Below are 23,612 nucleotides of genomic sequence, written 5' to 3' on the forward strand. Positions count from 1 at the left end.
ATAATGCCACCTAAAAGTAGAAAAAAAAAATGGGTGAGTCAGAAAGAAAATAGGATGAAAACAGAGCTGCAGATTGTGAGTCAGCTGGTAAACCCTCAATAGCAGTCAACAAATTTCATCCCAGCCCTGAGTCCGTCAGTGACTGATGGTTGTGACCGTGGACATGTGGACCCTGGACATGTGGACCGTGGACCCTTCTTACTTCTGAGCCTCAGTTTCCCCATCTACAAGATAAAGTGTCGGACTAGATGATTCCTGCGGGTCCTTGCATGTGTAAGAATTGAGATGTGTTTTGTATAAAGAAAGTGATTCATTTGGCGAATATTTCTGAGCCCCTGGTACCACAAATCAGGTGTTATTCTAGCTGCTGGGGAAACGGCAGTGAACAAAACAGGCAAAATTCTCTGATTTGTCACCCTCAGTAAAAGCTGCCAGCCTTAAGACTGCTGAGGGGATAGGAATGCTCCTCTGCGTCTTCAAATGATATTTTTATTGGTGGCAAGAGGAAAGGTGAGATTCTTTGTTCATCAGATTCTCACACTAATGAGAATACCTGAAGTAATGGAGCAATTGTAATTAGGCCAGGAGCTCTGCACACTCACAACGACCATAAATAAGAATAGGGCTTTACCTAACTATTCCACTAAAGCCCTGAGAGGGAGAGGGGCGGGGAAAGAGGCTGAGCAGGTACTCGGGATGGGGGAGGGTTAAGATGGCCCCCCACCTGTGGCCCATTCAATCAAGGTGAAATCCAAGGCTGAGTCTCCGGTATGAAATTTGTAAAGCCCAAGGAGGAAGAGTGACAAACAGGCATTCAGGAATTGGCTGACAAGGACTACCATGTAGTCACCACATAGAAGGCTAACATAGTAGCAGGGATCCTGCACTTTTCATGGAGGATCTATTATTTGAAGGAAACCAGAAGCCAGGGAAGGTGCAGGTGGCCCCTCAGTCCTCAGCTCTCTCCACCCTCGCCTGCTGCCAGGACGCCATAGAAGCAACGGACTAGTAGGAACTGAAAAGAAATGCCGGCTACACTCTGCTTAGTTTGGCTCATCCTCACGACTGCCACTTATTGAGCACTGGACATGCAGGTGAAAGGATGCCAAGCTTTGGATCCAAGCCGTGCGTGTCAATTCCAGCCTCGGCCACTCACAGCTGTGTGACCCAGGCAATCCGCGGCCCCCCCCCCCCCGCCCCGATCTGAGGCTTCCCTGCCAAGTGGCACAAACACTGCCCACCATGAAGCAGGGAAAGGCACTCAAAAAGGGGCACCCGTGAGTCCCCAGGCCTCCTGCAGAGACCGTGTCGTTGAAGGTTGAACTGTTAGCGAAATGCATCTGACTGTGGTTGCCTGGCCATTTTTCATGAACTAACAGATGCTTGCCATAGCATCAACCTCGGGAAGCACCCCAAGCCCTTAGATGTCACTTCTGGCCGAGCCCTCTCACAGCTGGCAGTTCTGCAACTGAGGGTGTCCTTGCCTCCTGAGAGGGGCCCATGCCCTAGTGGGGCAGAAAAATGCTGACTCTAGTGCCCATTTGCAGCAGCTGGGCCTAAATTCAAATTTCAACCCTGCCACTGACAAGCTGGGAGATCTCTCAACCTCTCTCAGCTTTCCTTTCCTCCCTCCAGCCTGGGGGAGACCTGACACCTGACCAGAAAGACCTTGTCAGAAAACAGGGCCCACTTGAAGAAAAGGTTGGGAGAAACCATGTCCCCTCTTCCGCGCAAACCTCCGACTGGAGATTCTCCCCCAGAACCTCCAGAAGGAACACAGCCCTGCTGACCCATTTGAAGACTTCTGACCTCCAGAATTATAAGAGAATAAATCTGGTATTCTTTAAGCCATTAAGTTTGTGGTAATTTGCTACAGCAGCACTGAGGGACTAAGAAAGCTGCCAGGGGATCCCTCTGGCTACCGAGGCCCCTCTCTGGTCTTGAGGTCCATGTCCAACTCCAGCTGGACAGAAGTCAGAAGGGTGGCTCGTACCTGGCACCAAAATCCTTGATTAACCAGGGGCGATTCTCAGAGGGCAGGAGCCGGCCAGAGGAGGCTGCAAAGCCCACACAAGCCCCTCTCACGTTAACCCTCTAACTGCTCCCAAACAGAGGCCATGGACATGCTCTGGATTTCTCCCTGATGCAAGTTTCATGTTTTTTCTCCTTCCTTTTTTTTTTTGTGAGTGTGATACCTCATACCTGTATGTGGACTGTCTGGTGAGAGAGGCACCATAATGTAGGACAGAAAGCCCCAGCCCAGAAGTCTGGAAACCTGGATGCTAACTCTGGGTGTACCCCAGCTTTGAAGTGGTATCTAGAAAGTTATTGCCTCTCTCTGAGCCTCAGTTTCCCCATCTGTGCATGGGGGTGGGACTGAGGCCTTGGTCTACGGGCATTCTGATTCCATGGTCATGAACAGCTCCTTCCTTGTCAACAGCCAGCCTGACCCTGTAGGAGTAGGGGCAGTCAGGGTTGGTGGAGAGGTGCCACATCTGAGACCCAAAGTTTTCTCTGGAAGATCCCGCTGAACCCCACCTCCCGGGTTAGGGACTTGTTCTCTGCTGCCCCCTGTTGACCATTTGAAACAAAGGCTTCTAGCCAGATCCTTTGCAAAGATTAACAGTTGAAAGAGCCCCTCAGGAGATGCTCCCACAAACTTCTTCATCCACAAAGCTGGCCAGCCAGGACCTCCCTGGAGGCTGCTGTCAGGGCCCACAAGAAAGCCAGTGCTGGGACCAGAGTCCCGGAAGGAAAGGCTGCCTGTTGAGGGGCCCTGGGTCAGCTCTCTCCATTACTGCATCCATCTCCTCTGCACTGGTGAGATGAGGTGTAAGATGTTTTTGTGAAAAGTGGTGCTGTTGTCCCATTCCCTGCCTTTGAGTGATAGGAAGAAAAGGATGAGGCGTTCCTGTTCTCTCTCTCTCTCTCTCTCTCTCTCTCTCTCTCACTCACACACACACACACACACACACACACACACTCACACAAGAGAAGCACTAATAAGTAAGAAGTGTGCTTGACAAGGCAAAAATTACCAGCGAAAAGTCCCACTGACAGGGCTCCAAGAAGGCTGTCTCCCGAAAGAGAAGAGACCTGCAATACCGTGGTTAAGAGGGGGCATACACCTGAGAACAGGTCAAAAGCACGTTATTCTTTGTATCCACCATAAAAGAAAGACAGGCAATTAGAAATGCTGGGCCAGGTGAGGCTGCGGGAAAGCTGACTGATAAAGTCATGAACCAAGATGTGACTTGATTTCAATCCACGGAATGACATGTAAGAAGGAATTCCTGGGGCCTTTCTAACTGAAATGTCCCTAAGGACTGCTCCAGTTTGAAGGAGAGAAAGGGAATCTCCAGCTGTCTTAGTTCAATACCTCCTTGTGTACTGATGCCACACACTCCATGGGTGTCCTGGCCCCTACCCATTTTTCTCTTGGGCTCACAAATGTCCTGGGGCATCAAGAATGGAGACTTGCACACAGGATAAGTTGGGCCGGACCATGAGGCATTCTGGGACACGTTCAGGCATCCATCCTGCTGGGGGGGACCGCAGATAAAGTGAGATCCTTGCTGTCCCCAGAAAAGGGGTGACTGGTGGGAAGGCTGCTTATAGAAAATAGACAGGGTAATGGAGGCTGGGCCATAATTTGGTCCTTAAATAATGTCCCTGTTCTATATCTGCTTCAGAGCCACAGTTGAGGCTCTGGCAGATCAGGCACCTCGGGAGCAGGGGAAGGCCCTTCTGCTCTCTTCCCCCAGCCTCCACCCTGCCCGTCCCCTTCTCCAGCTCAGGAGCTCTCTCAGGCCCCAAGGCATGCCTCCCTTCCTGCTTCCTCAGGTCATAATGATCCTTTCCTTTGACATCTAAAGCCTCCTCCTGATTCTCTCTCGATAAACCTGGATGGACCATTAGATATCAAGCCTGGATCAACCAAAAATTAACTTTTTTTCCTGGCCAGTGGGAGAGCTTAAACCTCAAATCTCCTAGTGCTCCAAAAGCAGGAAAGAAGAGAGAGAGAGAAAAAAAACATTCCCCCCCCACCCCACCCCCCTCCCCGCCTAAAATATCCACTGCCACTCCCAATGCCATGAATATTCTCAATCTGTGGCCTGGGGGTTAAGAATTTGGAACAACAGAAAAATGCAATCACAATCACAGCCCATCACAGGTCCCTGCAGGGAAATGCACTCACAGGACCATTTCATGTAAATGCCATTTATTAATTTTCAAATTCTGGAGTCAACCTTTGGAGGAAGCACAGAAGACTGAATTTTGGTCACAGACAGAACGCAGACGTTCACAGCCTTGAGAGTGGAAAAGTAAAGGTACACCGGACTGCCAGGAAAGAGGAGGCGGGGGTGGGGGGACGGGGCTCAGTGCTGCCACCCTCATGCTCTACAGGAGAGAGTCAAGGGGATTCCATAGAGAGTTCTAGATGAACCGGATAAAGTTACAAAAATAACCAAGCAAAGAACTAAAAATGCCACTACCCAAAATTTGGAGAACAGTAAAGAAAGAATGAGAAAGCATCAAAGCGTTAAGTTCTCATTTTTCATTGACATGGAATAAAAATGACACGGGGAGAAATTGCGATTTCAACATATTATTTGGAGATAGAGAAAATTACCAAAAAGAGTAAAACACAGGGTCAAACCATTGGCTCTGAGCTAAGAAATGGAAGATATGGGGCAGGAAACTTCACTTTTGTTCATAAGCCCTTCGGGTTTTTGTGGGGTTTTTTTCTTCCCTACCATGGACATTATTTTGATTTTTAAAATTAATTTAAAAATTTAAGAAGTGACACCCAAATCCTGGTCGACTGAACCAGAAGTGGCCAGGCCATCTTCTGGCTGCCCAGTACCCGGCTGTCCGGCAGGCGCAGAGGGGTCAGAGCGGTGGTGGGTGCCCTGGTGGGAGGCAGGGACAGGGGAGGCCAGCATGTTCCGGCAGCGAAGCCGCTCCTCCTCCCGCTTCTCCTCCAGGCGGCTCTCCAGCAGTCTCAGCTCCCTGTGCACCGCCTTCCGCATGGAGGGCTCCAGCTCGAGGACCTTCTCCAGGTCGGCCTTGGCTTCCGCCTCATTCCACACCTCGGAGTGAGCCCTGGCCCGCAGGTAGTAGGCCTTCACGATGCCTGTAGGGAGGACCAGGCTGGACCAAGCTCCCAGCCCCAGAGGCAGCCCTCACCCACAAGGCCTTACCAGCTTACGAAATCCTTAACCTTGACTGTGATCCTTAACCTCTCTGTACCTCCTGAGCCTGTGTCCTCCACTGTAAAATGGGGGTGGGGTGGGGGGCGCAGATAATAACAGCAGTTCCTACTCTTCACCCTTGAGTGGACCCTTCCAAGGCCTAATAACTAATACTATATTTTAACTTTCTATCCTTTTTCTTATAGAGGCTTGCCAAATTGTGTACGCTTCAGGCCCTACCCCTGCACCTATCCCATATGGCTATTACACAGATTAAATGACAGGACAAATGCAGAGAACTGAGTGCCTGGTGCACAGTAAGTGTTTGATGTTGTTGTTATCATTATTTAAATACCATCTTCACATACAGAATTGTGGTCCTGCCTTAGCCATGCATCACAGATACTAGTATTTACTTAATAGTGTTCTCTATATTGATGGGCCCTTTTTAAAAAAAAACCTGTTTACTGCTCCACACATCAACAGGTTTGGCAAGCTCCTTATATATTTGTCCTAATGCACATTAAAATAAAATACCTCCACAAGAAGCCCTGCTCATGCATCACTGTGATATGGGTACAGACTTGGGAAGCCCTGCTGGCTGCAGGCAAGGTTTGGCACCTTGACAGAATCAGAAGAGTGCATGCAGGTCTGTGCAGATGATCCTGCAGCTCTGGCCAGACCTCGACCTCCACCTGCCCCTGCCCCACCTCGACCGCCCACCTGGGTGTTGCCGAAGGATGTCACTGGTGTGCTCCAGCACCTCGTAGTACTCCTCCCTCTTCAGCAGGCACTGGCAGTAGTTGAGGATGAGAGTGTTGATCATCTTTTCCAGCTTCAGCCACTGTGCCTCCCAGGGCTTCTCCTACCCGTGGAGGAAGGTCTGCTGTGAGCTCAGGCTGCTCGCCGATACCTCTCCTCCCCCAGGGCCCCGGCCCAGGCGAGGCTGCCCCCCTAACAGAGGACAGCCTCCCACCTTGGTCTGAAGGTTCCTCAGGCAGACGATGGCTTCCTGGTACTTGCTGGAGGCCTCCTCATAGCGGCCCAGCTTGAAGAGCCGGTTTCCTTCTCCATGCAGGATGGGCACTGCCTGCATCCTCTCGGTGTTGCTCAGGTTCCAGGTCTCCCTCTGGTACTCACTTGGGGCCTCCACCTGGCCCAAGAGCTGCAGGTGAGTGAGGTGGGGCCCCGGTACCTGCACCCTTGCAGGTAGGGTCCCCAGCACACCTCACTGAAGCCATCTCTGCATTTTCTATAGTGAGTAAAGTTCTGCTGGCACAATCATGCTTGCTGATCAAACACATAAACAGGGTAAGAAAGTAACAAGATCCCAGGGGCCCTACCCTAAATCAGCACCTTTGTGCAATTAGGAAAAGGCAACACTTTGTCAACACACTTTATTTCCAATATTCAGAAAATTGCCATAATATTCATGCCATTAGAACAAGACACTTCATCGCCACCTGCTGGAAAGTAGTCAATATAAAAGTACAAACACACTGTCTATAATGAGCACCTTGAGGTGACACCCTCGTGCAATGTACAAACCACACACCTGTTCAAACAAGACCTTTGGTGACACAGTTCTCTTCTTTATTTGTTTTCAACCACATAGTCCTCAGGCTGAGCCTCAGCCTTGGTCACGGTTGAGTCCTGACCCTCTCTCACCATCCGGTAAACATAGACTATCAGTCACTCTGGGCAAGGGGGTGTGGACAGTTCCATGATGCCTTTCCCACTATTGGAGAACCAGGTCTTAGCCCACAAACCAGGAAGACTGGGGATGAGGATATAATTCTAAACTTTTGAAAACAAAAATGGAAGTAGAGTACCAATAGAAGTAAAATACCTCCAAAATGAAAATGAATGACATTTTAAAAACATTGGTCCCAAATGGACTTTACCCTGGGAAAAGGCAAGGTCAAATTCTAAACGGAGGTCAAATTCTAATTCTCCTGTCGTTTATGAATCCTTTCTTATTCTCTAAAGAGAAACCGGGTGATGGCCAGTGTCGGGTGGGGCTGGGCTCCCATAATCTCCACTGACCCTGGTCCATCTCTGATGCTGAGACAGCCCTCTCTCCCTACCTCCCACCCCACAGGGCCCCACCTGCAGCAGCTCAATCACGAAGATCAGAGGCTGCGGCTCCTTCTGCAACTCGTCCAGGTCCTCATAGCCCAGTGTGTGGTAGGCGAACATGTTGGCCAGTCCACATGTGTGCACGTGCCACTCAGTGGGATCCTTGCCTTCTGCCATCTGACGCAAGCTCCGGGACAGGATGGGGTAGACTCCTGTGTGCTGGGGAGAGACGGGCAGATGGCATTGGGTTGTCTATTCAATGCCAACAGGACGTCAGAGAGCCCCTACTCTGAGCCCTTCTATCAGGAATCCTCCTGCCCCCCTACACCTGGCTATGACCACCTAATGCCCCCAATACACCTCTACTAATAGCTGCAGGTAACTAACTGTATGCCAGGAAAAGTACTCTGTATCGGTTAGCTCTTTCAGTCCTTAATATGACCCAACCAGGGAGGCACTACTGCTATCTCCCTTTCACAGATGAGGCAACTGGAGCCCAGAGAGGTTAAGTAACTTGCTTAAGGTCACACAGCTAGGAAATGACAGAGCTGGGATTCAAACCCAGCTCCAGAGGCTGCACTCCAGCCACAATGCCATGCTGCCTCTTGCTGGCCCTTGCTTGCAGTCAACTCTAAAGAGTTTCTCTCCCAATGAGACCCTGAGTCTATAATGTCTGTGACTCATGGGGCTAGAGAAAGGGGATCTTCCAAGAGGGCTGCGTTGGCATCCTGACAGTCCTACTGGTTAACAGTGAGCCCAGGTTGCCAGCCCTTTCCAAGCTCTGGGCCCCTCGGTTGCACTAGTAGTAGTGCTGTTGTAAGGATTAAATGAGATGGTATGGATAAATATAGGTTTGGCTCACCCCGGCCAGCTACAGGAGCTGGGATTGCCACCTCTAGGTGGAAAAGGACTGGGGAAATCAGCCTCTTAGCCTAAGGCCAGACTCCTGCCATGCTGGGCCTTAGCTGCCCCATCTATGAGCTGGGAAATCTCAAGGGATGGTCTCTGAGAACCTCTCTCCTTGGGCTGGGTCCTGGCATGGCCTATTTCAGGCTCCCACACAGCAACTCCAGTAAAGACACACTGTTGGGAAGTGTGGGGGCACAAATAGTTCAGCTTGGCCTCAAGTCACCAGCATGGGGATGAAGGTCACTCTCTCCCCTCCCCCGACAGCCAGGATCAGCCCTGAACGCCCTCGGCTTCTTTGTGAGAGAGGTAACCAGATGGCAGTTAAGCCTGTTGGGATTAAGGCTGGACCGTGGGAGGGAGAGGCCCCAAGGATCAGCTTGGGACAAGGAGGAGGCACTCCTGGGCCTGGCACGGCAGCCCCCAGCTCACAGGCCCCTGCCTCCGGCCAGCCAACTGTGAGCTGTGGATGCAGGGTCAGGTCGTTCTTCGTCCATGGCCTCAAAGGTGTTGCCCAGCTGAACGCCTGCTGCCTGAGCACTGCCAGGACCTGGCCAGGACAGCAGACCGTGCGGTGCTGCCAGGAGTGGGACAAAATTCCAGGAAGGAAGATAAAGGGCAGAGAAGGAGCATAACTCCAGAGTGTCCCCCTCCAGCCCTGGGCAGCACCTCAGAAAGAGGAAAGAGGGTGCAGACCTCCACTCCGTGCCCTCCCTTGAGGCCCCGCTTGCCCAGCTGCAGGCCAGAGAGGCAGCCAGAGACACAGGAGGGTCTCTTTGTGCTAGACTATCGCTCTTGGGATTTGCTCGGCCTACAGGGCTGTGACTGAGGAAGTGGGTGCCTGGGACCACTGCCCCTCTCTCTGGTTCTGTCTGAGTGGCTCTATTTATACCGAAGGTTGCAAACTGGCATGCTGCTGGCCCTATTCAGCTAGCAGACTGGTTTGTCATACCCTTCACATTATAGGAGTTTTTGTTAATTAGTTGCCAACATTTGAACACTGAAAGAGTTCATATGCTAATGAAGATTTTTGGCTTGCCTCAAAAACTCAGAATATCCAGCCACAATGGACCTGCCCTTTTCACATATCAACCATCCAGTGTGAGCTGAGGGGTAGCTGTCTGGTTTGGATGGGGCAGATGATTTCCAGTCAACCAAGGCTCCTGGTCCCTTGTGGAATTTGAGTTTGCAACCCCTGGCCTCACGAGACTGGGCACCAGCAAAAATGCCACATAAAGACCAGTATCCTGGGGAGGTGGGATAGGCAGAAATGGATTTCAGGGCAGAAGCTCCCAGAGCCCCTGACTGACTCTGCCTCTCTGGTTTAAGGGAGGAGAAGGAGGGAGGAAGCCCCATGCCTCTGCAGAGACCTAAACTTCAAAGCCATCCAGTGAGCTTTGTCCAGGCAGAGGGCTCTGCAGGGAGTGAGGAACAACAATTGCTGGGAAAAAGCCAGGCCTCTTAAGTCCTTTGTCTAATACACATGATTCCCCACTGATTGCTTAGACTTTCCAAAATTCAGATTCTGAAGTGGAGAAGTGCCCCATAGAAGAGACAGGCCAACAAAATGAAACATGCAAAGCCTTTTCCCACTTCCTGTCCTGAATGCCGCCTCTCATCCCACTTCTAGACCTGGTGAAATCATATTCATCCTTCAAGACCCAGCCCAATGTCCTCTCCTTGAAGAAGTCCCCCTAAAACTCTAAAGCAGTTAGATGTCCCTCTTCTGTAGCCCTAAAGCACTCTTTCCTCACTTAATTATGTCATAGCACCAGCTGCCCTGCACCATGTTTGCTTAGGTGTCTGCACCTTCTCCAGAATTCAAGTTCTTTGAGGGCCAAGGACTTTGCCTGTTTTATTCCTAACATTCAACACAGGACAAATCTGGTGCCCAGTGAATATTATTAGATGATAGATAGATAGATAGATAGATAGATAGATACTTATTGATGGATTTGATGGAAGACTGGATTATGAATAAGATTGGTTGAAAGAAGGGATGGATGAATTGATACCTGGGTTTATGGATAGATAGAAAAATGGATAAATGTAGATGTATACTTAGGTAAACTATTCAAGAAGGGGTATGCGTGTGTGTGTGTGTGTGTGTGTGTGTGCACGCGCACGCGCGCGCACCATCATGGCAGCTGTGGGCTGGAAGGAGATGTGAGGGGCTACTGGAAAAACTAAGTGTCACTGTGGTTTAAAAGTTACCAGCCTGTGAGATGGGAGTGCACTCCTGTGACTATTGATGTGGCTAAAGGAACACAGACAGCACAGGAATCAAAGAGCCATGCCTACATTACGAGAATAAGAGCAGCTTGTGGTTTTGCAAACAAACAAACAAAAATCAATCAACCAATCAATAATCTATTGACAGCTTTCTATGCACTCAGTTCTCTTCTATTAGAAAATATGCATGGGAAGAGGGGGCCCTTGTGGTGACCAAGCCTCTAACATATGGCTTAAATTACAGCTGCATATGGGTCTCAAAAGTGCAGGAGCTTCTATTTGTAAGCAAAGTCAATAGATATCATTTTAAACTAACTGAAAACACAGCCAATTTTCTGAAGACCTGACTTGTTAAAACGTATTTTTTAAAAAATAATAAAACATAGTCTTAAAAATTTTTAAATATCAGAATGAAGAATGACACAGGGACTCGTACAAAGAAAGATGTTCGCCTAATCTCTGCTAAGTGAATGAAGAAATGATAATGCATTGGGTGGGATCCCCTAGTGCCAGAGGACGGCATTGCATGCTGACTCTACTAGACGTTACAGAGAGAAACAGACACTGGATAAGGGCGGGGACGTGGGATCTCCACCCTGATTCTGTCCCTTAACTTGTTCTACCCAGAGCAAGTTATTTTCTCTGAGCCTTAAATCTCCTTATCAGTAAAATAAGGGAGTTAGTCTCTAAAAATCTTCTAGTGCAATATAATTGCTTCTACTTTTCAGTTCCTATACCATGATTTGCCCTAGTATGCATCATATCATGTAACCACAACAGCCCCTTAACATAGAGATTTGTTTATTTGTAAATGAGATAATATATTTCTAGAAAGAGAAAGGACTTTTCCCGGGTCACACAGCTAATAAATGGCAGCAGAATTCAAGCTCAGGGTTCACTCACTCCCTCTCTCTCCAATTGCTCTTTTGAAAGGTCAGTGATCCCTGATAAAATAATGAGTCTGGGCACCTGCCATCAATGGCTGCTAAATGCATTAAGTGATAGTCAAGGGAAAGCTTCATAACAGCTAGATCAGGCTGTCAACATTTGAACTCATCAATCAATCCTATCACCACAATGAGACGTAGACATGTAGTGCCTCCCAGTGGGAAGCACACAGCACAATTTCTAGAAAATATGGGGGTGAAGGTGGGGGGAGAGGAACATGTTAGACAGCTCCATGGTGAAGCAATTAACGAAATCAGAATGTGGGAACTTCTCCAGGACAAGTGACCCTGTTTCTCCAACAAGTCCATGTCAAAGGGAAAAAGAGGGAGGCAAGGCCAGAGATTAAGCGAAACCTGAGGGATGCAGCAACAAAGCTCTGTGTATGGACTGTGTTTGGACCCTTATTTGAGCAAACCAACCACAAAGAGTAAATGAGGCCACAACTGGAGAAATTTGAACAGTACTGGATATTAGTTGATATTAAGAAATTATTGGGAGGTTTTAAAGATGTAATAATGACACCGAAGTCATGTTTTTAAAACAGCCTTCTTTTTATAGATACAAATTTTAGTGTTAATGATGAAATGACGTGGTGTCTAGAATGTGCTTTAATGTGAGATGAAGAAGGGAAGTGGGCGGGGCGTGAGGGGATGAAACAAGATCGGCCGTGGGGTGATGGTGGCTGGCATTGCATGATGAGACCTTGGAAATTCAGTATATTTTTGCCGACTTTTGTATATGTTTGGAAGTTTCCGTAATAAATATTTGTTTAAAGGTCAGTGAGTTTTGCCATTTCCACCTGAGCCACAGAACAGGAAGGCTAACTTATATGGGGGATTTGTAAGAGTGCCATAAATGCGAAAACAATTTTGCAATGTTGGTAGGAGTGGAAGGGAAGGCAGAAGAGTGACTAGTGGCCAAAAGTCTCCAGCCTCGAATAATCCTGTGCAAAAGCAGGGACTGTGAGGTGGGCAGGCTCTTTCCTACAGGGCACGGCACTGCTTCCACATCTCATCAGCCAGCCACGACACCGACTGTCACTTTAGTGGTTAGTTTTTGGGAGTGAATCTATCTCCATATTTACAATGGCAGGGAGTGAGGTTGCAGGATTTGCCTTGCAGAGTTTTCTTTTATCTCCACTTTCCAGAAATACAACAGCCCTGCAAGGTGGGTGGGTGGGCCCCGTAGAAAGGAATGGGCCAACACAGCCTACTTACGATAGTGTCACACCAGAACTCGGCCACCTCGCTGACCCGCATGGATGTCAGCAGGATTTCCCAGACCTCCAGCTTGAACATGTTCCCGATGATAATGTGCATGGGCTGGCCCACCTGCTTGCTGTCATCTATCACCGTCCGCTCCTCGTCGCATTTCATGGTACGGAAATGGAAGGTCACCTGGCCACCAAGAAAGTGGACCCCTGGTCTAGACACACCTCCCACAGCCCAGCAGAAGTCACCCAACCATCACCAGCTCTCATGGCTGTCCTCAGGGGTCAGCTCACGCAGCCCCAATGAGATGCCTCAGACCCCAAAAGCATTCCCACCCTCACTCTCCCAGAGACGAGGCACTGACTCCCCATAGAGGACACTGTCCCACTCTGGACAGGTCTGTGGGTCAGGATGTCCTTCTCTAAACAGGCCCTATGTCTGAGGCCACAGACCCAGCCACTCTATTATTCAAGGAAATCCACCAGAGATTTGAGGACAAGCACTATGACCCCTGAGGGCCCTTCCTTCTCACTCAACATTTGGGGCTCCAGAAAATTCCCAAAAGCCTTCCCCCACCCTATGCTGAAGTTTAATTTGCAAAGTATCAAAAATGCCCAGTGAATGAGCACCAATTCAGAGCTTCCCAGATATCCAGGGGTTGATAATTCCAGGGAGGTCCCACCTGGTCTGGGGGGAAGAACCTCACTCACTCGGGAGCCGGTGATGAAGTTTGGGAGCTCCCCTGTGCCCCCGTGCAGAATGGTTTTCTTGATCCCTTCCACGTTCAGGAGCAGAGCAGTATCCATTGCTGTGGGTAGAGGCGGATGGACGGCTGGGCAAGGCTGAGATAATCTCAGCCAGAGGAAGGCACTCAGGCAGCTGAGACCTGGAGATTTGCCCTGCCGGGAGGGGTGCAAATAAGAGGAGTAAGGAGGAGTAGTGCCCCAAGCTGGCCCCAGGCTGCTCTTCAGGGCCACTCGGGGAGCCTAGCCTTCTGCCCCAGCCGTCACTACTCTTCATGGGGATGCGAGGCCCCAGCCTTACAGCCTGTCAGCTTTGGTTTTGTCCCACCCCAAGCAAGAAGGAAGTCAGCTGGAACTTTCTAAAAGAAGACAGGAGACAGGGAGTGAGCAGGAGAGAAGCCTCAGGAAGGGAAGGGAGACCTGAGCCCCTTTGCTCTGCCTGGTCCCTGGCGCTGGCCCTGGTCTCAGACTCTTAGTCCCTTTGGACCTCAGCCCAGGGTGCTGAGGCCTTTGCAGTCCCTGCCTTCCTTATTTCATGTCTCCTCCTCCTCTCTTCCCCAAGGTCTATCTGCCCACAAGAGAATGTGATATGTGGTAGGGGGGAAGGGCGCCTGGTTTCTGGCTAGCGAGAACACTGAAACAGAATAAGAGAAAAGGGGTAGGTTTGGGGAAAGTTAAGGAGCCCTCCCCTAGCCCCACTCCTGCCTCCCCTCCAAGGTCTGGCTAGGGGCAGCGGGGCTCTCCCCTCCACTTTGGACCTCTGCCTGGGATCCAGGCAAAGCTTATTCAGGGCATCAGGGATCCTCTAGGCTAAAGTGAAAAATCATGTGAAGACTTGGTGTTTGGCGCTACCTTGTGGCCAATTCGAGTTTTTACGGCTTGGCTCCCCAGGGTCCTGAGGGTAATGATTCTGAGCGGGAGGGGGGTGGGGAGGGGGCGCGGGCAGGGGAGGGTGGGGGGACGACGGCGGACCTTTCTCTTCTTGACCCTAGACTGACTTGTCACAGAGAGGGGGACACAGGATCCTAGAACAGGAAGAGATGAGAACACTGGACTAAGAGCCAAATAGGGCAGCATTCAAAGGGCCGATCCCACCGGTTATTTCCTGACATGGTGGCCTCGGATGTCTCCTATCCCTAACTCCATTTTCTCAGCTGAAACAGGAGAATCGACTTCTCTTGCCTCCCACTCCTGGAAGTTGAGAGGCTTCCTTGGAGCAGCGAGCAGGACACCAAAACCCAGCACCCCTGAAAGTCTCCCATGAGGAGCCATTAGCATGGAGGAGGCCCAGCTTGAGCCAACTGGTCTGGGCCCAGGAACCCAGACTAGGGCAGCGAATCAGGCCCCTCCAGAACTCCTCTCTGAGTGCTCAGACCCCCAAGGGCCCCGCTTTATGCCCCCCTGGGAGCAGGGGATTGGAGTGGAGAATGCAGAGGTCCTCCTCTCTATTCCATCCTTTCTGTGTCAACACAGCAAACTAATGCAGTCTGCAGATGCAGGAGGTAAGATGCATACTTAGATGATAAAACTATAAAGAAAAATAAAAGTGATTTCCATAAAGTCCAGGGAGGGAGGGAGCACACACAGTAGGGGGTGGGGTGGTTGCTCCTTCTGGGGTCCCGGCAATGTTCTGTTTTTTCATCCAGGGACGGTTACATGGGTGTTTGCTTTATAAATATTCACTATACTGAGCTTTATGATTTAGGTATTTTTCTGTCTGTGGTATAATTCACAATGGAATAAAAAGATCTAATCATGTCTCACATTTAAAATTCTCCCACTCTTTCAATTGCTTCCCTTTGTAGAAGAGTCAAAAGGCATGCAGGGATTGCAGCTATCAAGAGGAGGTAGAACTGGTCAGTTGTGTCTCAATTGGCAGGGGTGGGAAGTAGAGGGGAGTGAGGGAAAGGGGGTGTTGAAGCTGATGCCAGGGATTTTGGTTTTGCTGCCGAGAAGGATAAACTGCTCAGGCCACAGCCGCCAGACAAATCCCCAGTTACCACTTGGTCCCCGAACTAACCTCTCCAAATTCAGCTTCCCGCTGCCCTCGGGATAAATTCTAAGCTTCTTCCTTGGCCAAGGATTCCCGCAGCCCCTGCCTCTGCCACCCCAGCCCCTGCCCTTTCCATCTCACTCAGCCTTCTCAGGTCCTGGAAACTGGCAATGCTGTCACCTCCTACTATCGGCCTTTGCAGATCCCTTTATTGGAAAACCTTGTCCCTAATTTTGTCCCCCTAACTCAGCTAAAGAACCATATGCGAAAGGCAGCCTTCCCTGACCCCCAGCCTGGGTGGGGTTCCTCATCCCCCTTATACCTTCCGGTAGCCCCCTAGTACTTCACATTCATGGCGTTTTGCACAGTTTAATGTCTGCTGCTTCCCTCAGACTGACAGTTCTGTGAGGCCGAGAAAACTAGTGGAAGCTTTGCTGTTGGACAGGAAGCCCCCAGGGCAGATTAGGGCTGGAGGTGGACCTCAGAAAGCCTCAGCTTGGAACAACTGACTGGTTTTTCTCCTTACAAGGAAGAGCTTGAGCCCCGGCACCCCTCGCCCCTCAACAGAAGCCTGCTCAGCTCAGCACATTCTCTTCCCACCCCCTCACTCCACCATTCCCCAAAAGGCAGAGAGAGAGCCTTCTCATTCAGAAGAAAATGTTTCTTCCTCCTTCTTTCGTTACCATGGAAACTGCTCTTCCTTCACCTGGCCTGCCAGTTACAGTTCTAATAGAAGGGGTTGGAAAGCCCCAAGCAAGGAGGGCCTCTTCCTGCATTCATTCATTCATTCGACCCTGATGCTTAATGAGTCCACGTAATCGAAGGTTAAGAATTCAGGTGCTAGAGTCAGACATCCAGGGTTTAAGTTCCGGTTCTGACTCTCCGCTCCATCCTGGGCAAGACACTTCACCCATCTGAGTCTGTTTTGTCATTTGTAATGGGAATAAAAATAGTACCTTCTTCATAGAGTTGCCATGAGGATTAAGGCAGAATAAAGAAATGCACTTAGCATGCATGTGGGAAGGGCTCAACAAATATAAGCTGGTGTATCGATGCCCATGACGTGCCAGGCACTGCGACAGGCACTGACAGACAACTGTGACAAGACAACCCAATTCGAGAGACTCTGTGTCTAAGTGTTTCCCCTTCACTGACTCTTTCTCACACTTTCAACCTAGTTTTCCCAAAAATATCAATTTTTGCTTTACCCCCTCATATTTTATTGGAAAAGGACATGAATTAAACTTCCTAATTACAATAACAAATACTACTGACATAAACAGGCTTGGGATCAAACACTTCTGACACTCGGGAAATGACTCTACTAGGGAAACGAGGTGAGCGAACAGGCAAACTAGAGCAGTGAGCCATTGTAAAATAAATGTAGTAAGCTGTCGCCATTAAAAAAAACAGTAAAATATCGAAAGACGCACACATAGGCAAGCATTGTTTCAGGAAATATTTGTTTCAGTTACATGTATTTGTGTGCTGGGTTTCTTACCGGGGTACTAGTCCCCTTGATGTTCCCCGTGCAAGACACAGAAACACGAACACACACATTCGGATACACACATTCTTTGTTTGGTTAACTTATTCTCTAGGTCTCAGCTTTAAATAATCATTTTTGTGTCATAATTCTCTTCGATTAATTAATTGTTGGTTACTTTACACATTAATGTCCATTCCCGCACACCAGATTTGAGCTCCATGAGAGTGAGGAATACTTTGTGACCCATTTTTAGCATAATGTTTAATCTATCAGACACCAGTAGGTATTTGTAAAGACATAAGAGAAGAGGCATAGGGAAGGAAGAGGAAGGCTGGGAAAGACCAGGGGGATGTCCTTTGGGCTTGTTAATTTAAGATGCCTGCAGCACCCAGGAAGAGTTGCATATCCAAGAGATGGTTGCATATACCTGTCTGGGAGGGGTGCATATGGAGGAGAGACAGTGTAATGTGGTGGTAAGGCACAGGGACCCTGACTCCAGACCGGCAGAGTTTGAAACCTTGGCCCTGCTACATACTAACTGAGGGAAATTGTGGCCCGACCCAGCGTCTCTATACCTTGACCTCCTTATCTAGTCCCAGGCTGCATTGAGGTTCAAATGAGTTCATAACATAAAGTGCTTGGAACACAGGTACCTGGTGCATAGTAATTGCGCCATACCCTTCTTACCCATTCATCATGCTCACCACCAGGTGAGAAGGTGCCGAAGGCGGGGGCGGTATTTGAGGCCAGAAAAGTGGGTGAGATCACCCAGAGATGAAGAAGAGGCTAAGGACAGAGCTTTAAGGAGCCCACATGCAACAGTGGCTAAAGAGGGGGGAATGGAGGGGAGACCATATGAGGACGGCAGCAAGGAAACCACCGCCGAGGGGCAGCTGAGTGGCCAGGGCTGCTTTGAGGCTCTGTAAAGGTGGGTTGGAGAGGTGGGGGGCGGGGAGTTGAGCTTTCTAAATAGCATGTTTGTTTGTTTGTTTTGTTTTGTTTTTAGCTCTTTTGGATGCTAAAGGAAGAGAGGGAGGAATTCGGCTGGAAAGAGGAGAGGGTCAGGGAGTGGGGTCCGGGGAGAGGGGCTTAATCGAAGAAGGGCGGGAGGTGTACTATGGTCTGTTCCTTTTTTTAGGATGGTTTTCTCAGGGGCAGATTGTGGGTGGCAAGTATGGAGAATACTGAAGGGCAGTGCCTTGTCTCATGAAGGCAGAGGGCCAAGAAGGAAGTCTGAAATAAAATCTCCACGGAAACCCAGGCCCCGAGTTCTTTGTGACAAACCATTGAACCCTTCGAGCGGGCTGGAGGGATCCCGAGACCCCGCCTCGGCCCCGCCCAATCAGACCAGCCAGAACTCTTTGTAGTTCGAGGAGGGGCCCCAGCAGCCTGGGTCTGGGTGTCCGGGAGGTGGCGCGGGGGGAACCGAATGCAGCGGCAGCGAGGGCGAGACCCGCAGATACAAAGGAGCAGCAACGCCGGGAGCCCAGCCCACCGGGGTCTTGAGGGATGAATGCAGACGGCCGGACCAATCCGAGAGCAGAATTCACAGCCGCTAGAGCAGAGGGCCAATCGGATCCACGGCGCCACAGCAACGCGAAAACGGAGCCAATAAGTTGTGAGGACAGGGCCGGAGGCGGATCCGCGCGGAGTTTCAAATCGGCTGCGGGGGGCGAGGAGCAGCTGTGTTCTGCGTCTGGTGGACGGCGGAGTTGTTGGGTGAGTGCGGACGGAGGAGTTGTGCGGCTTCTGTTCAGAAGGGACCTGGGCCCCGAGGGGAGCAGGTTCTACTTAGGACGAGCACGCCTGTGGGGCGTCTCGGTTTTGCAAGGTGGAAATCAGAGGGGTCTGGTAAGCTGAAGTGGGTCTGGGCTGGGCGGAAGCATGTTGGAAAATTTGTGAAATTGCCGCAGATGGTAGGAGGGCCACTTCTGACTCTGCCTTCCTCCCCGCCTAGGCGACAGTGGAGAGGAGGCTGAGATGGAAAGATAACTGTTTTAGACGATTGCAGCAAGGAAATGCTAACTAGCCTTGTTCAGCCTCTGCCCTCTTCTGGGCCTTGCTGACCTCTGTTTCAAGAAGCATCCTCCTCCCCGCACCCAGAATTGCCAAGGGCCTCCACTCCGCCCCATGGGCTTCCATCCTATCTCTTCCCCTATAGCCAGGGTCTCTGTGGAACCTGGAAATGAGGTGGGATGCCTTGCTAATCTGCCTTTTGACCTCCCCAGAGTCTGGTGAACAGAACAGAATCTTGGCCTGGCAGATGACCTCTCGGTGGCCAAGCATGAGGACCTCCGTGCACAGGCGATCTCACCAGGACCAGGAACAGCTGGAGGAGGATGAGGTGTTACAGCCTGCAGTTGGCCATCTGGAGACCTCCAGCAGCACCCTGGGCTCTCTCTGCAGACAGTTCCAAAGAAGGCTGCCCCTAAGAGCCGTCAGCCTCAACCTGGGCACGGGTTCCTCCTGGAAACGCCTGGAAACCCCAGAGCCAGGGCAGCAGGGCCTCCAGGCTGCAGCTCGCTCAGCCAAAAACGCCTTGGGTGCCATGTCCCAGGTAATGCTGACGATGTCCAGGTATGGAGGGCTTCCTTGGTGCTGGACAACTGCTACTCTAAGGAGCCCCCAAGAATATAGCTTTCATGAAGACAAGGACTTTGATTTGTTCATTGCTGTGGCCTCAGCACCCCAGATAGTTCCTGGCACATAGTAGGTTCTCAACAAATAGTTGAGTGAGTGAATAAAAACAGGGTCATGGAGAAAACAGATGCTCATAACATAAGATGGTAAAGATGTATTGTGAAGGGAAATTGCAAGCAAGTGGCTAATGGTGGGAGTAAACCAAAAACAAGCTTAGCTGACGAAGGCTTCCCAGAATTTACTCAGGAAAGGGGCAGAATGAGGAGCATATGAGGCAGGTGAAATAGTGTGAGTCTAGACCCAGACCTGAGAGAGCAAAATGCTGAAGAGAGCTGGCAGAAGCTTAGTCTGGGTATGGCAAGAGGACAGGGAGAAAGGTGGGGCAGTGGGAGGGGTCTAGTATACTAAGGTTAAACACTGGATGCTCCCCAGAGGCATGGGAAGAATTTGCAGCTGGGTGGGAATCAGATCCAATTAGCATCTTAGAATTTGTTCTTTAGCTACTTGATGGAAAAGGGATTAGAAGCAGATTCTCCCATGAGGAGCCTGGGGTTATGGCCCTGCAGGGGAATGAACAACTTTAAGAGCTACTCAGAATGTAGACTTGAGAGAGTGTGATACCATATGAGATGTGTTGGCAGGAAAATGTCACATATGTTGGGTGTGAAGTGCCCATGGACATTTCAAGTGGATGTGTCTTTAAACCTGGAGATAGAGATGTGTGGAGGTTCATCTAGAAAGGACAGAGACCATGAGAGTGAGTGAATAGACCTCAGAGGAGAGAACTGGAGTTGGAGGGGCGGGGTTCTCCTTGGTGTCTACTCGGGAATCTGAAGATGTGGGAGAGGGAAGCTATTTCTGGACCCTTTGTAGAGAGGTCTCTAAACCAAATGTTAATCCTTATCTGAAAGAACCCTACAATTGTTTTATCCCCGGGGATCAAGGATAAAGTAGCCTGCCCAAGATTGCATAACTCACCAAAGGTATCTCTGATCTTACTTTAACCTCTGATATCTGGTTTGCCAAGGCAAAGACAGTCTAACTGAGGAAGAGTCTTCACAGCTGTCCCCCAGCTGGTGTGAAAGACCCAAAAGTTAGGGCTCATTCCTGTGGGCAATGGGGAGTCATAGAAGTGTTTTGAGCAGTTGAATGACATGATCAGAACTACCCTTAAAAGGATCTCTGTGCACCAATGTGGAGAATGGATTAGAGGCAAAGAGACAGATTATCTCATGGTATCCTGGGAGATAGGCTTTGCCCTTGAGTCTCTGGGTCAATCTCTGTCCCAAAAGAAGGTTTGGACTTACGTAAATAGAGGTTCTATGAATTCTGCTGCTAACCACTGCACTCATACCCAAGATCTCTGAGCTGATCCTCTGCAGTGGACCTATGTCACATGGCATTACCCACATCCCTCACTCATGAGGCTAAAAGCTCCCTGTGTGTGTAGGACAGCCAATAGGTGGAGGGGTTGGAGGTATGGCTTAGAGACTAGGATGGGTCACCCTTAGCTTGTCTGTGCTTACCTTTCTGTGTAACTGTCTCAGAGAATCCAGGAGTCCTGCCAAAGTGGAACCAAGTGGCTGGTGGAAACCCAGGTGAAAGCCAGGAGGAGGAAGAGAGAGGCACAGAAGGGCAGTAGCCCCCTAGCTCGCAGCCTAAGCCAGAGGAGCACCCGCCTTTCTGGAGCCACCCCTGCCCGCTCAACCCTGGGCCTCTGGGAGAGGGAGCGTCACCGCCTCTCCACTCAGATAGGTCCACGTGCCCACCCACTGAGGCGGTCCAGAAGGGAAGCTGTCTTCCGGAGCCCCTACTCCTCTATGGATCTCCTCTGCTCCCCCAGGTAAGTGGAAAAGTGTCCTTCCCCCAAAACACTGACAGGCCCCAGGGGCTTCTGAGCCCCTTCTTGGGAGCCAGGGCACCCTGAACTGAGTCACATTCACGTTCTGTCCTTTGCTATTTGGAGACCTGGGGAAGACCTTTAGGGCCCTAGTTTCCTCATCTGTGAAAGGAAGAGGTGAGCTTAGCTCTCTCTGCCTGTATCACACTCCGCCAAGCTTCCTAGTGAACCCAAAAGCCAGTATTGAAGTCATCTGGAGGCTGAGATTCAAGTGGGAAACAGCAGGGCTCACCTGTCTGCAAGATCAACTGCTCTTGACCTTGGCCTTATGAACTTTGATCCATCTGTTCTCTGCCAGCTGCTCGAAGTCACTTCTTGGAAGAAGGGTCTGGGGTGACGACCATCCCCATCTGGCCCCAGTTGCCATGCTGGGTTGGGAGGGGCTCCTGCTATAGGTTTCCAACTAGTCACTGGTGCCTGTGGTTTTTCCTTCTGTTCAGTGAATCTGACAGTGACCTAGAGCCTGTGGGGGCAGGAATCCAGCATCTCCAGAAGCTGTCTCAAGAGCTGGATGAGGCCATTGTGGCAGAAGAGAGGTGAGTTGGCATCCCACGCTACAAAAAGAAATGGCCAGAAGGTTCCCCCTTGAGCTATGCTATATTTTTAGGCAGGCCTCTGGGTCTGGCTCTGGCCCACAATGTGACCCTAGCCAGTCCCTCCCCTTCTGAGTCTCAGTCTCCCCTTCTGCAATATGAGAGAGGATCAAAGACTTAGATTTGGGTGATGGTTAAGGACAGACACTGGCTCTACATGGCCCCTGGGCCTTGAGCCCCCACATTTGTGTATCACCTGGAACCTCACCAGGCTGGGTACCAGGTTCTTGAAGGACTTCCCTTTCCTCCAACACTCCGCATGGCTCCTTTATGCCCTGTCTGCCCACAGAATTGGAAAAAGCTGCATGGCTGCTATGCAGTTCCTGATCTATCTGCTCAGGACTCTGTCTTGGGCCTAGAGCTACCCTAACTTGGGGCCATTTGTTCATGGCTGTGATGGGCTCTTAGGTGGGTCCCTGCCAGCCTTGACTATATACCAAATGGGCCATGTTCCTACCATGTTTCCAGGTCTGGTCTTGTCTAGTCTAGGCTGGGAGGGCCCCTTAGAGCCTGCAGCACCCAATGGCATTTGTCTCTCCTGCTTTCCCATCTCTAGCAGCGACATGACCATTTCTCTCCTCCGTGACTGAGGATAGTGTCCTTCAGGTAATGCCCTCCTCCTGAGCATCTTTCTCAGTGTCCTCCTCCTCCTTCTCATGCATGAGTACAAACGCATATTTGGAGGCATGTTAAAGAACTGAGTCTTTTCTGCAAAAACCCACAAAAAAGATGGGCCCAGCAGGGTAGGAAGTGTGCAGTCTTCCTACCTACTCGGAGCCATAGCTTCTGACCTCACTGACCCCATCACAAACTGAGCATACTGGGGCCCGAAGTAGCTAGAGACACCTTCCGGCTCCTCATTTTGCAGAAAAGGCTACAGTTCCCATACTTCCCCTGCTTGCGCACAGTGAAGGGCATAAAAGGAATTCTATTTTACAGGAAGCAAGCCATACCTGACCCTCATGCCCCCACACCCAGGATCCGTGCCTCCCCATGAGTTCCTGGAAGAAGTCTCCAAGATTTGGCAGCGCCCCCGAGCCGCTGCTAACAAGGACCAAACTAACAAAGACCCAACTAACAAGGGCCCAGGTAGGGGCTGCCCTGGCGCCTCTGCTCTCCTGCTCCTGCCACATCTGGGCCCACCAGTGACCATCAGCTGCAGCCTGAGAGTGACTTTGGAGACTTGGGTGGGAGATTGTTCATCCTACTCCCCTTTTGGGCTTTGAAATATACCGCACACCCAAGCCTTGTGATTGCCTTGTTTGCAATGTGAAGCGCAGGCTCCAGAAGATAACTTTAGAGTGCTGAGCTATGTGCCCAGAAGCAGGGTCTGCAGGGAGTCACCCCCTCTCTCACCAGTGCCAAGGCTCTTGGGAACCAGCTCCTGCCCCTGCTCTGGAAGAAGGGATAGGAGGGATTTCCGGGCTCTGAGACCCTGGGCCCACGGATACCTATTTTATTCTTAGCACAGGGCACTGTGGGTGTGCAGGGAGGGGCAGCTCTGCTCGACAGCAATTTCTGCCCTTTGTAAATTATTTAAGAAATCTGCTTTGTCATTTCATTAGAAAGAAACCAGTGTGTAACTTTCCTACATAACATTACTTTCTCTATAATAAAGTCTCTTTCTTATATGACATCTCTTCTCTGTCACTGCCATCCCCCATGCCATTCGGGGCCACAGGT

At 50.4% G+C, this 23,612-nt stretch overlaps 2 protein-coding genes across 5 annotated transcripts; one reads left to right on the forward strand and one right to left on the reverse strand.

The window, feature by feature from the left end:
• Nucleotides 1–2,389: 2,389 nt before the first annotated feature.
• On the reverse strand, nt 2,390–13,810 carry AIPL1 (aryl hydrocarbon receptor interacting protein like 1). The gene is made up of 7 exons (XM_016138734.2): nt 13,282–13,810; nt 12,578–12,757; nt 7,305–7,493; nt 6,172–6,348; nt 5,919–6,060; nt 4,868–5,137; nt 2,390–2,451 (listed from the first exon to the last, which is right to left on the reverse strand). Exons 1-7 carry the CDS (start codon nt 13,375–13,377, stop codon nt 2,390–2,392), a joined length of 1,116 nt encoding a protein of 371 aa, XP_015994220.1. The 5' UTR covers nt 13,378–13,810.
• Nucleotides 13,811–18,396: 4,586 nt separating this feature from the next.
• PIMREG (PICALM interacting mitotic regulator) lies at nt 18,397–23,563 on the forward strand. Of its 4 annotated transcripts, none has more exons than XM_016138756.2 (6): nt 18,397–18,515; nt 19,025–19,353; nt 20,984–21,279; nt 21,777–21,872; nt 22,486–22,535; nt 22,869–23,563. In XM_016138756.2, exons 2-5 carry the CDS (start codon nt 19,060–19,062, stop codon nt 22,517–22,519), a joined length of 720 nt encoding a protein of 239 aa, XP_015994242.1. In that variant the 5' UTR covers nt 18,397–18,515; nt 19,025–19,059; the 3' UTR covers nt 22,520–22,535; nt 22,869–23,563. The 4 variants fall into 4 exon arrangements, with proteins under 4 accessions (XP_015994242.1, XP_015994241.1, XP_036078686.1 ...); XM_036222793.1 differs by lacking the exon at nt 18,397–18,515 and adding an exon at nt 18,522–18,647; XM_016138755.2 differs by lacking the exon at nt 22,486–22,535.
• The last annotated feature ends 49 nt before the right edge of the window (nt 23,564–23,612 follow it).

Source organism: Rousettus aegyptiacus, unplaced genomic scaffold (assembly GCF_014176215.1).
Source record: "Rousettus aegyptiacus isolate mRouAeg1 unplaced genomic scaffold, mRouAeg1.p scaffold_m13_p_6, whole genome shotgun sequence".
Taxonomy (NCBI): domain Eukaryota; kingdom Metazoa; phylum Chordata; class Mammalia; order Chiroptera; family Pteropodidae; genus Rousettus; species Rousettus aegyptiacus.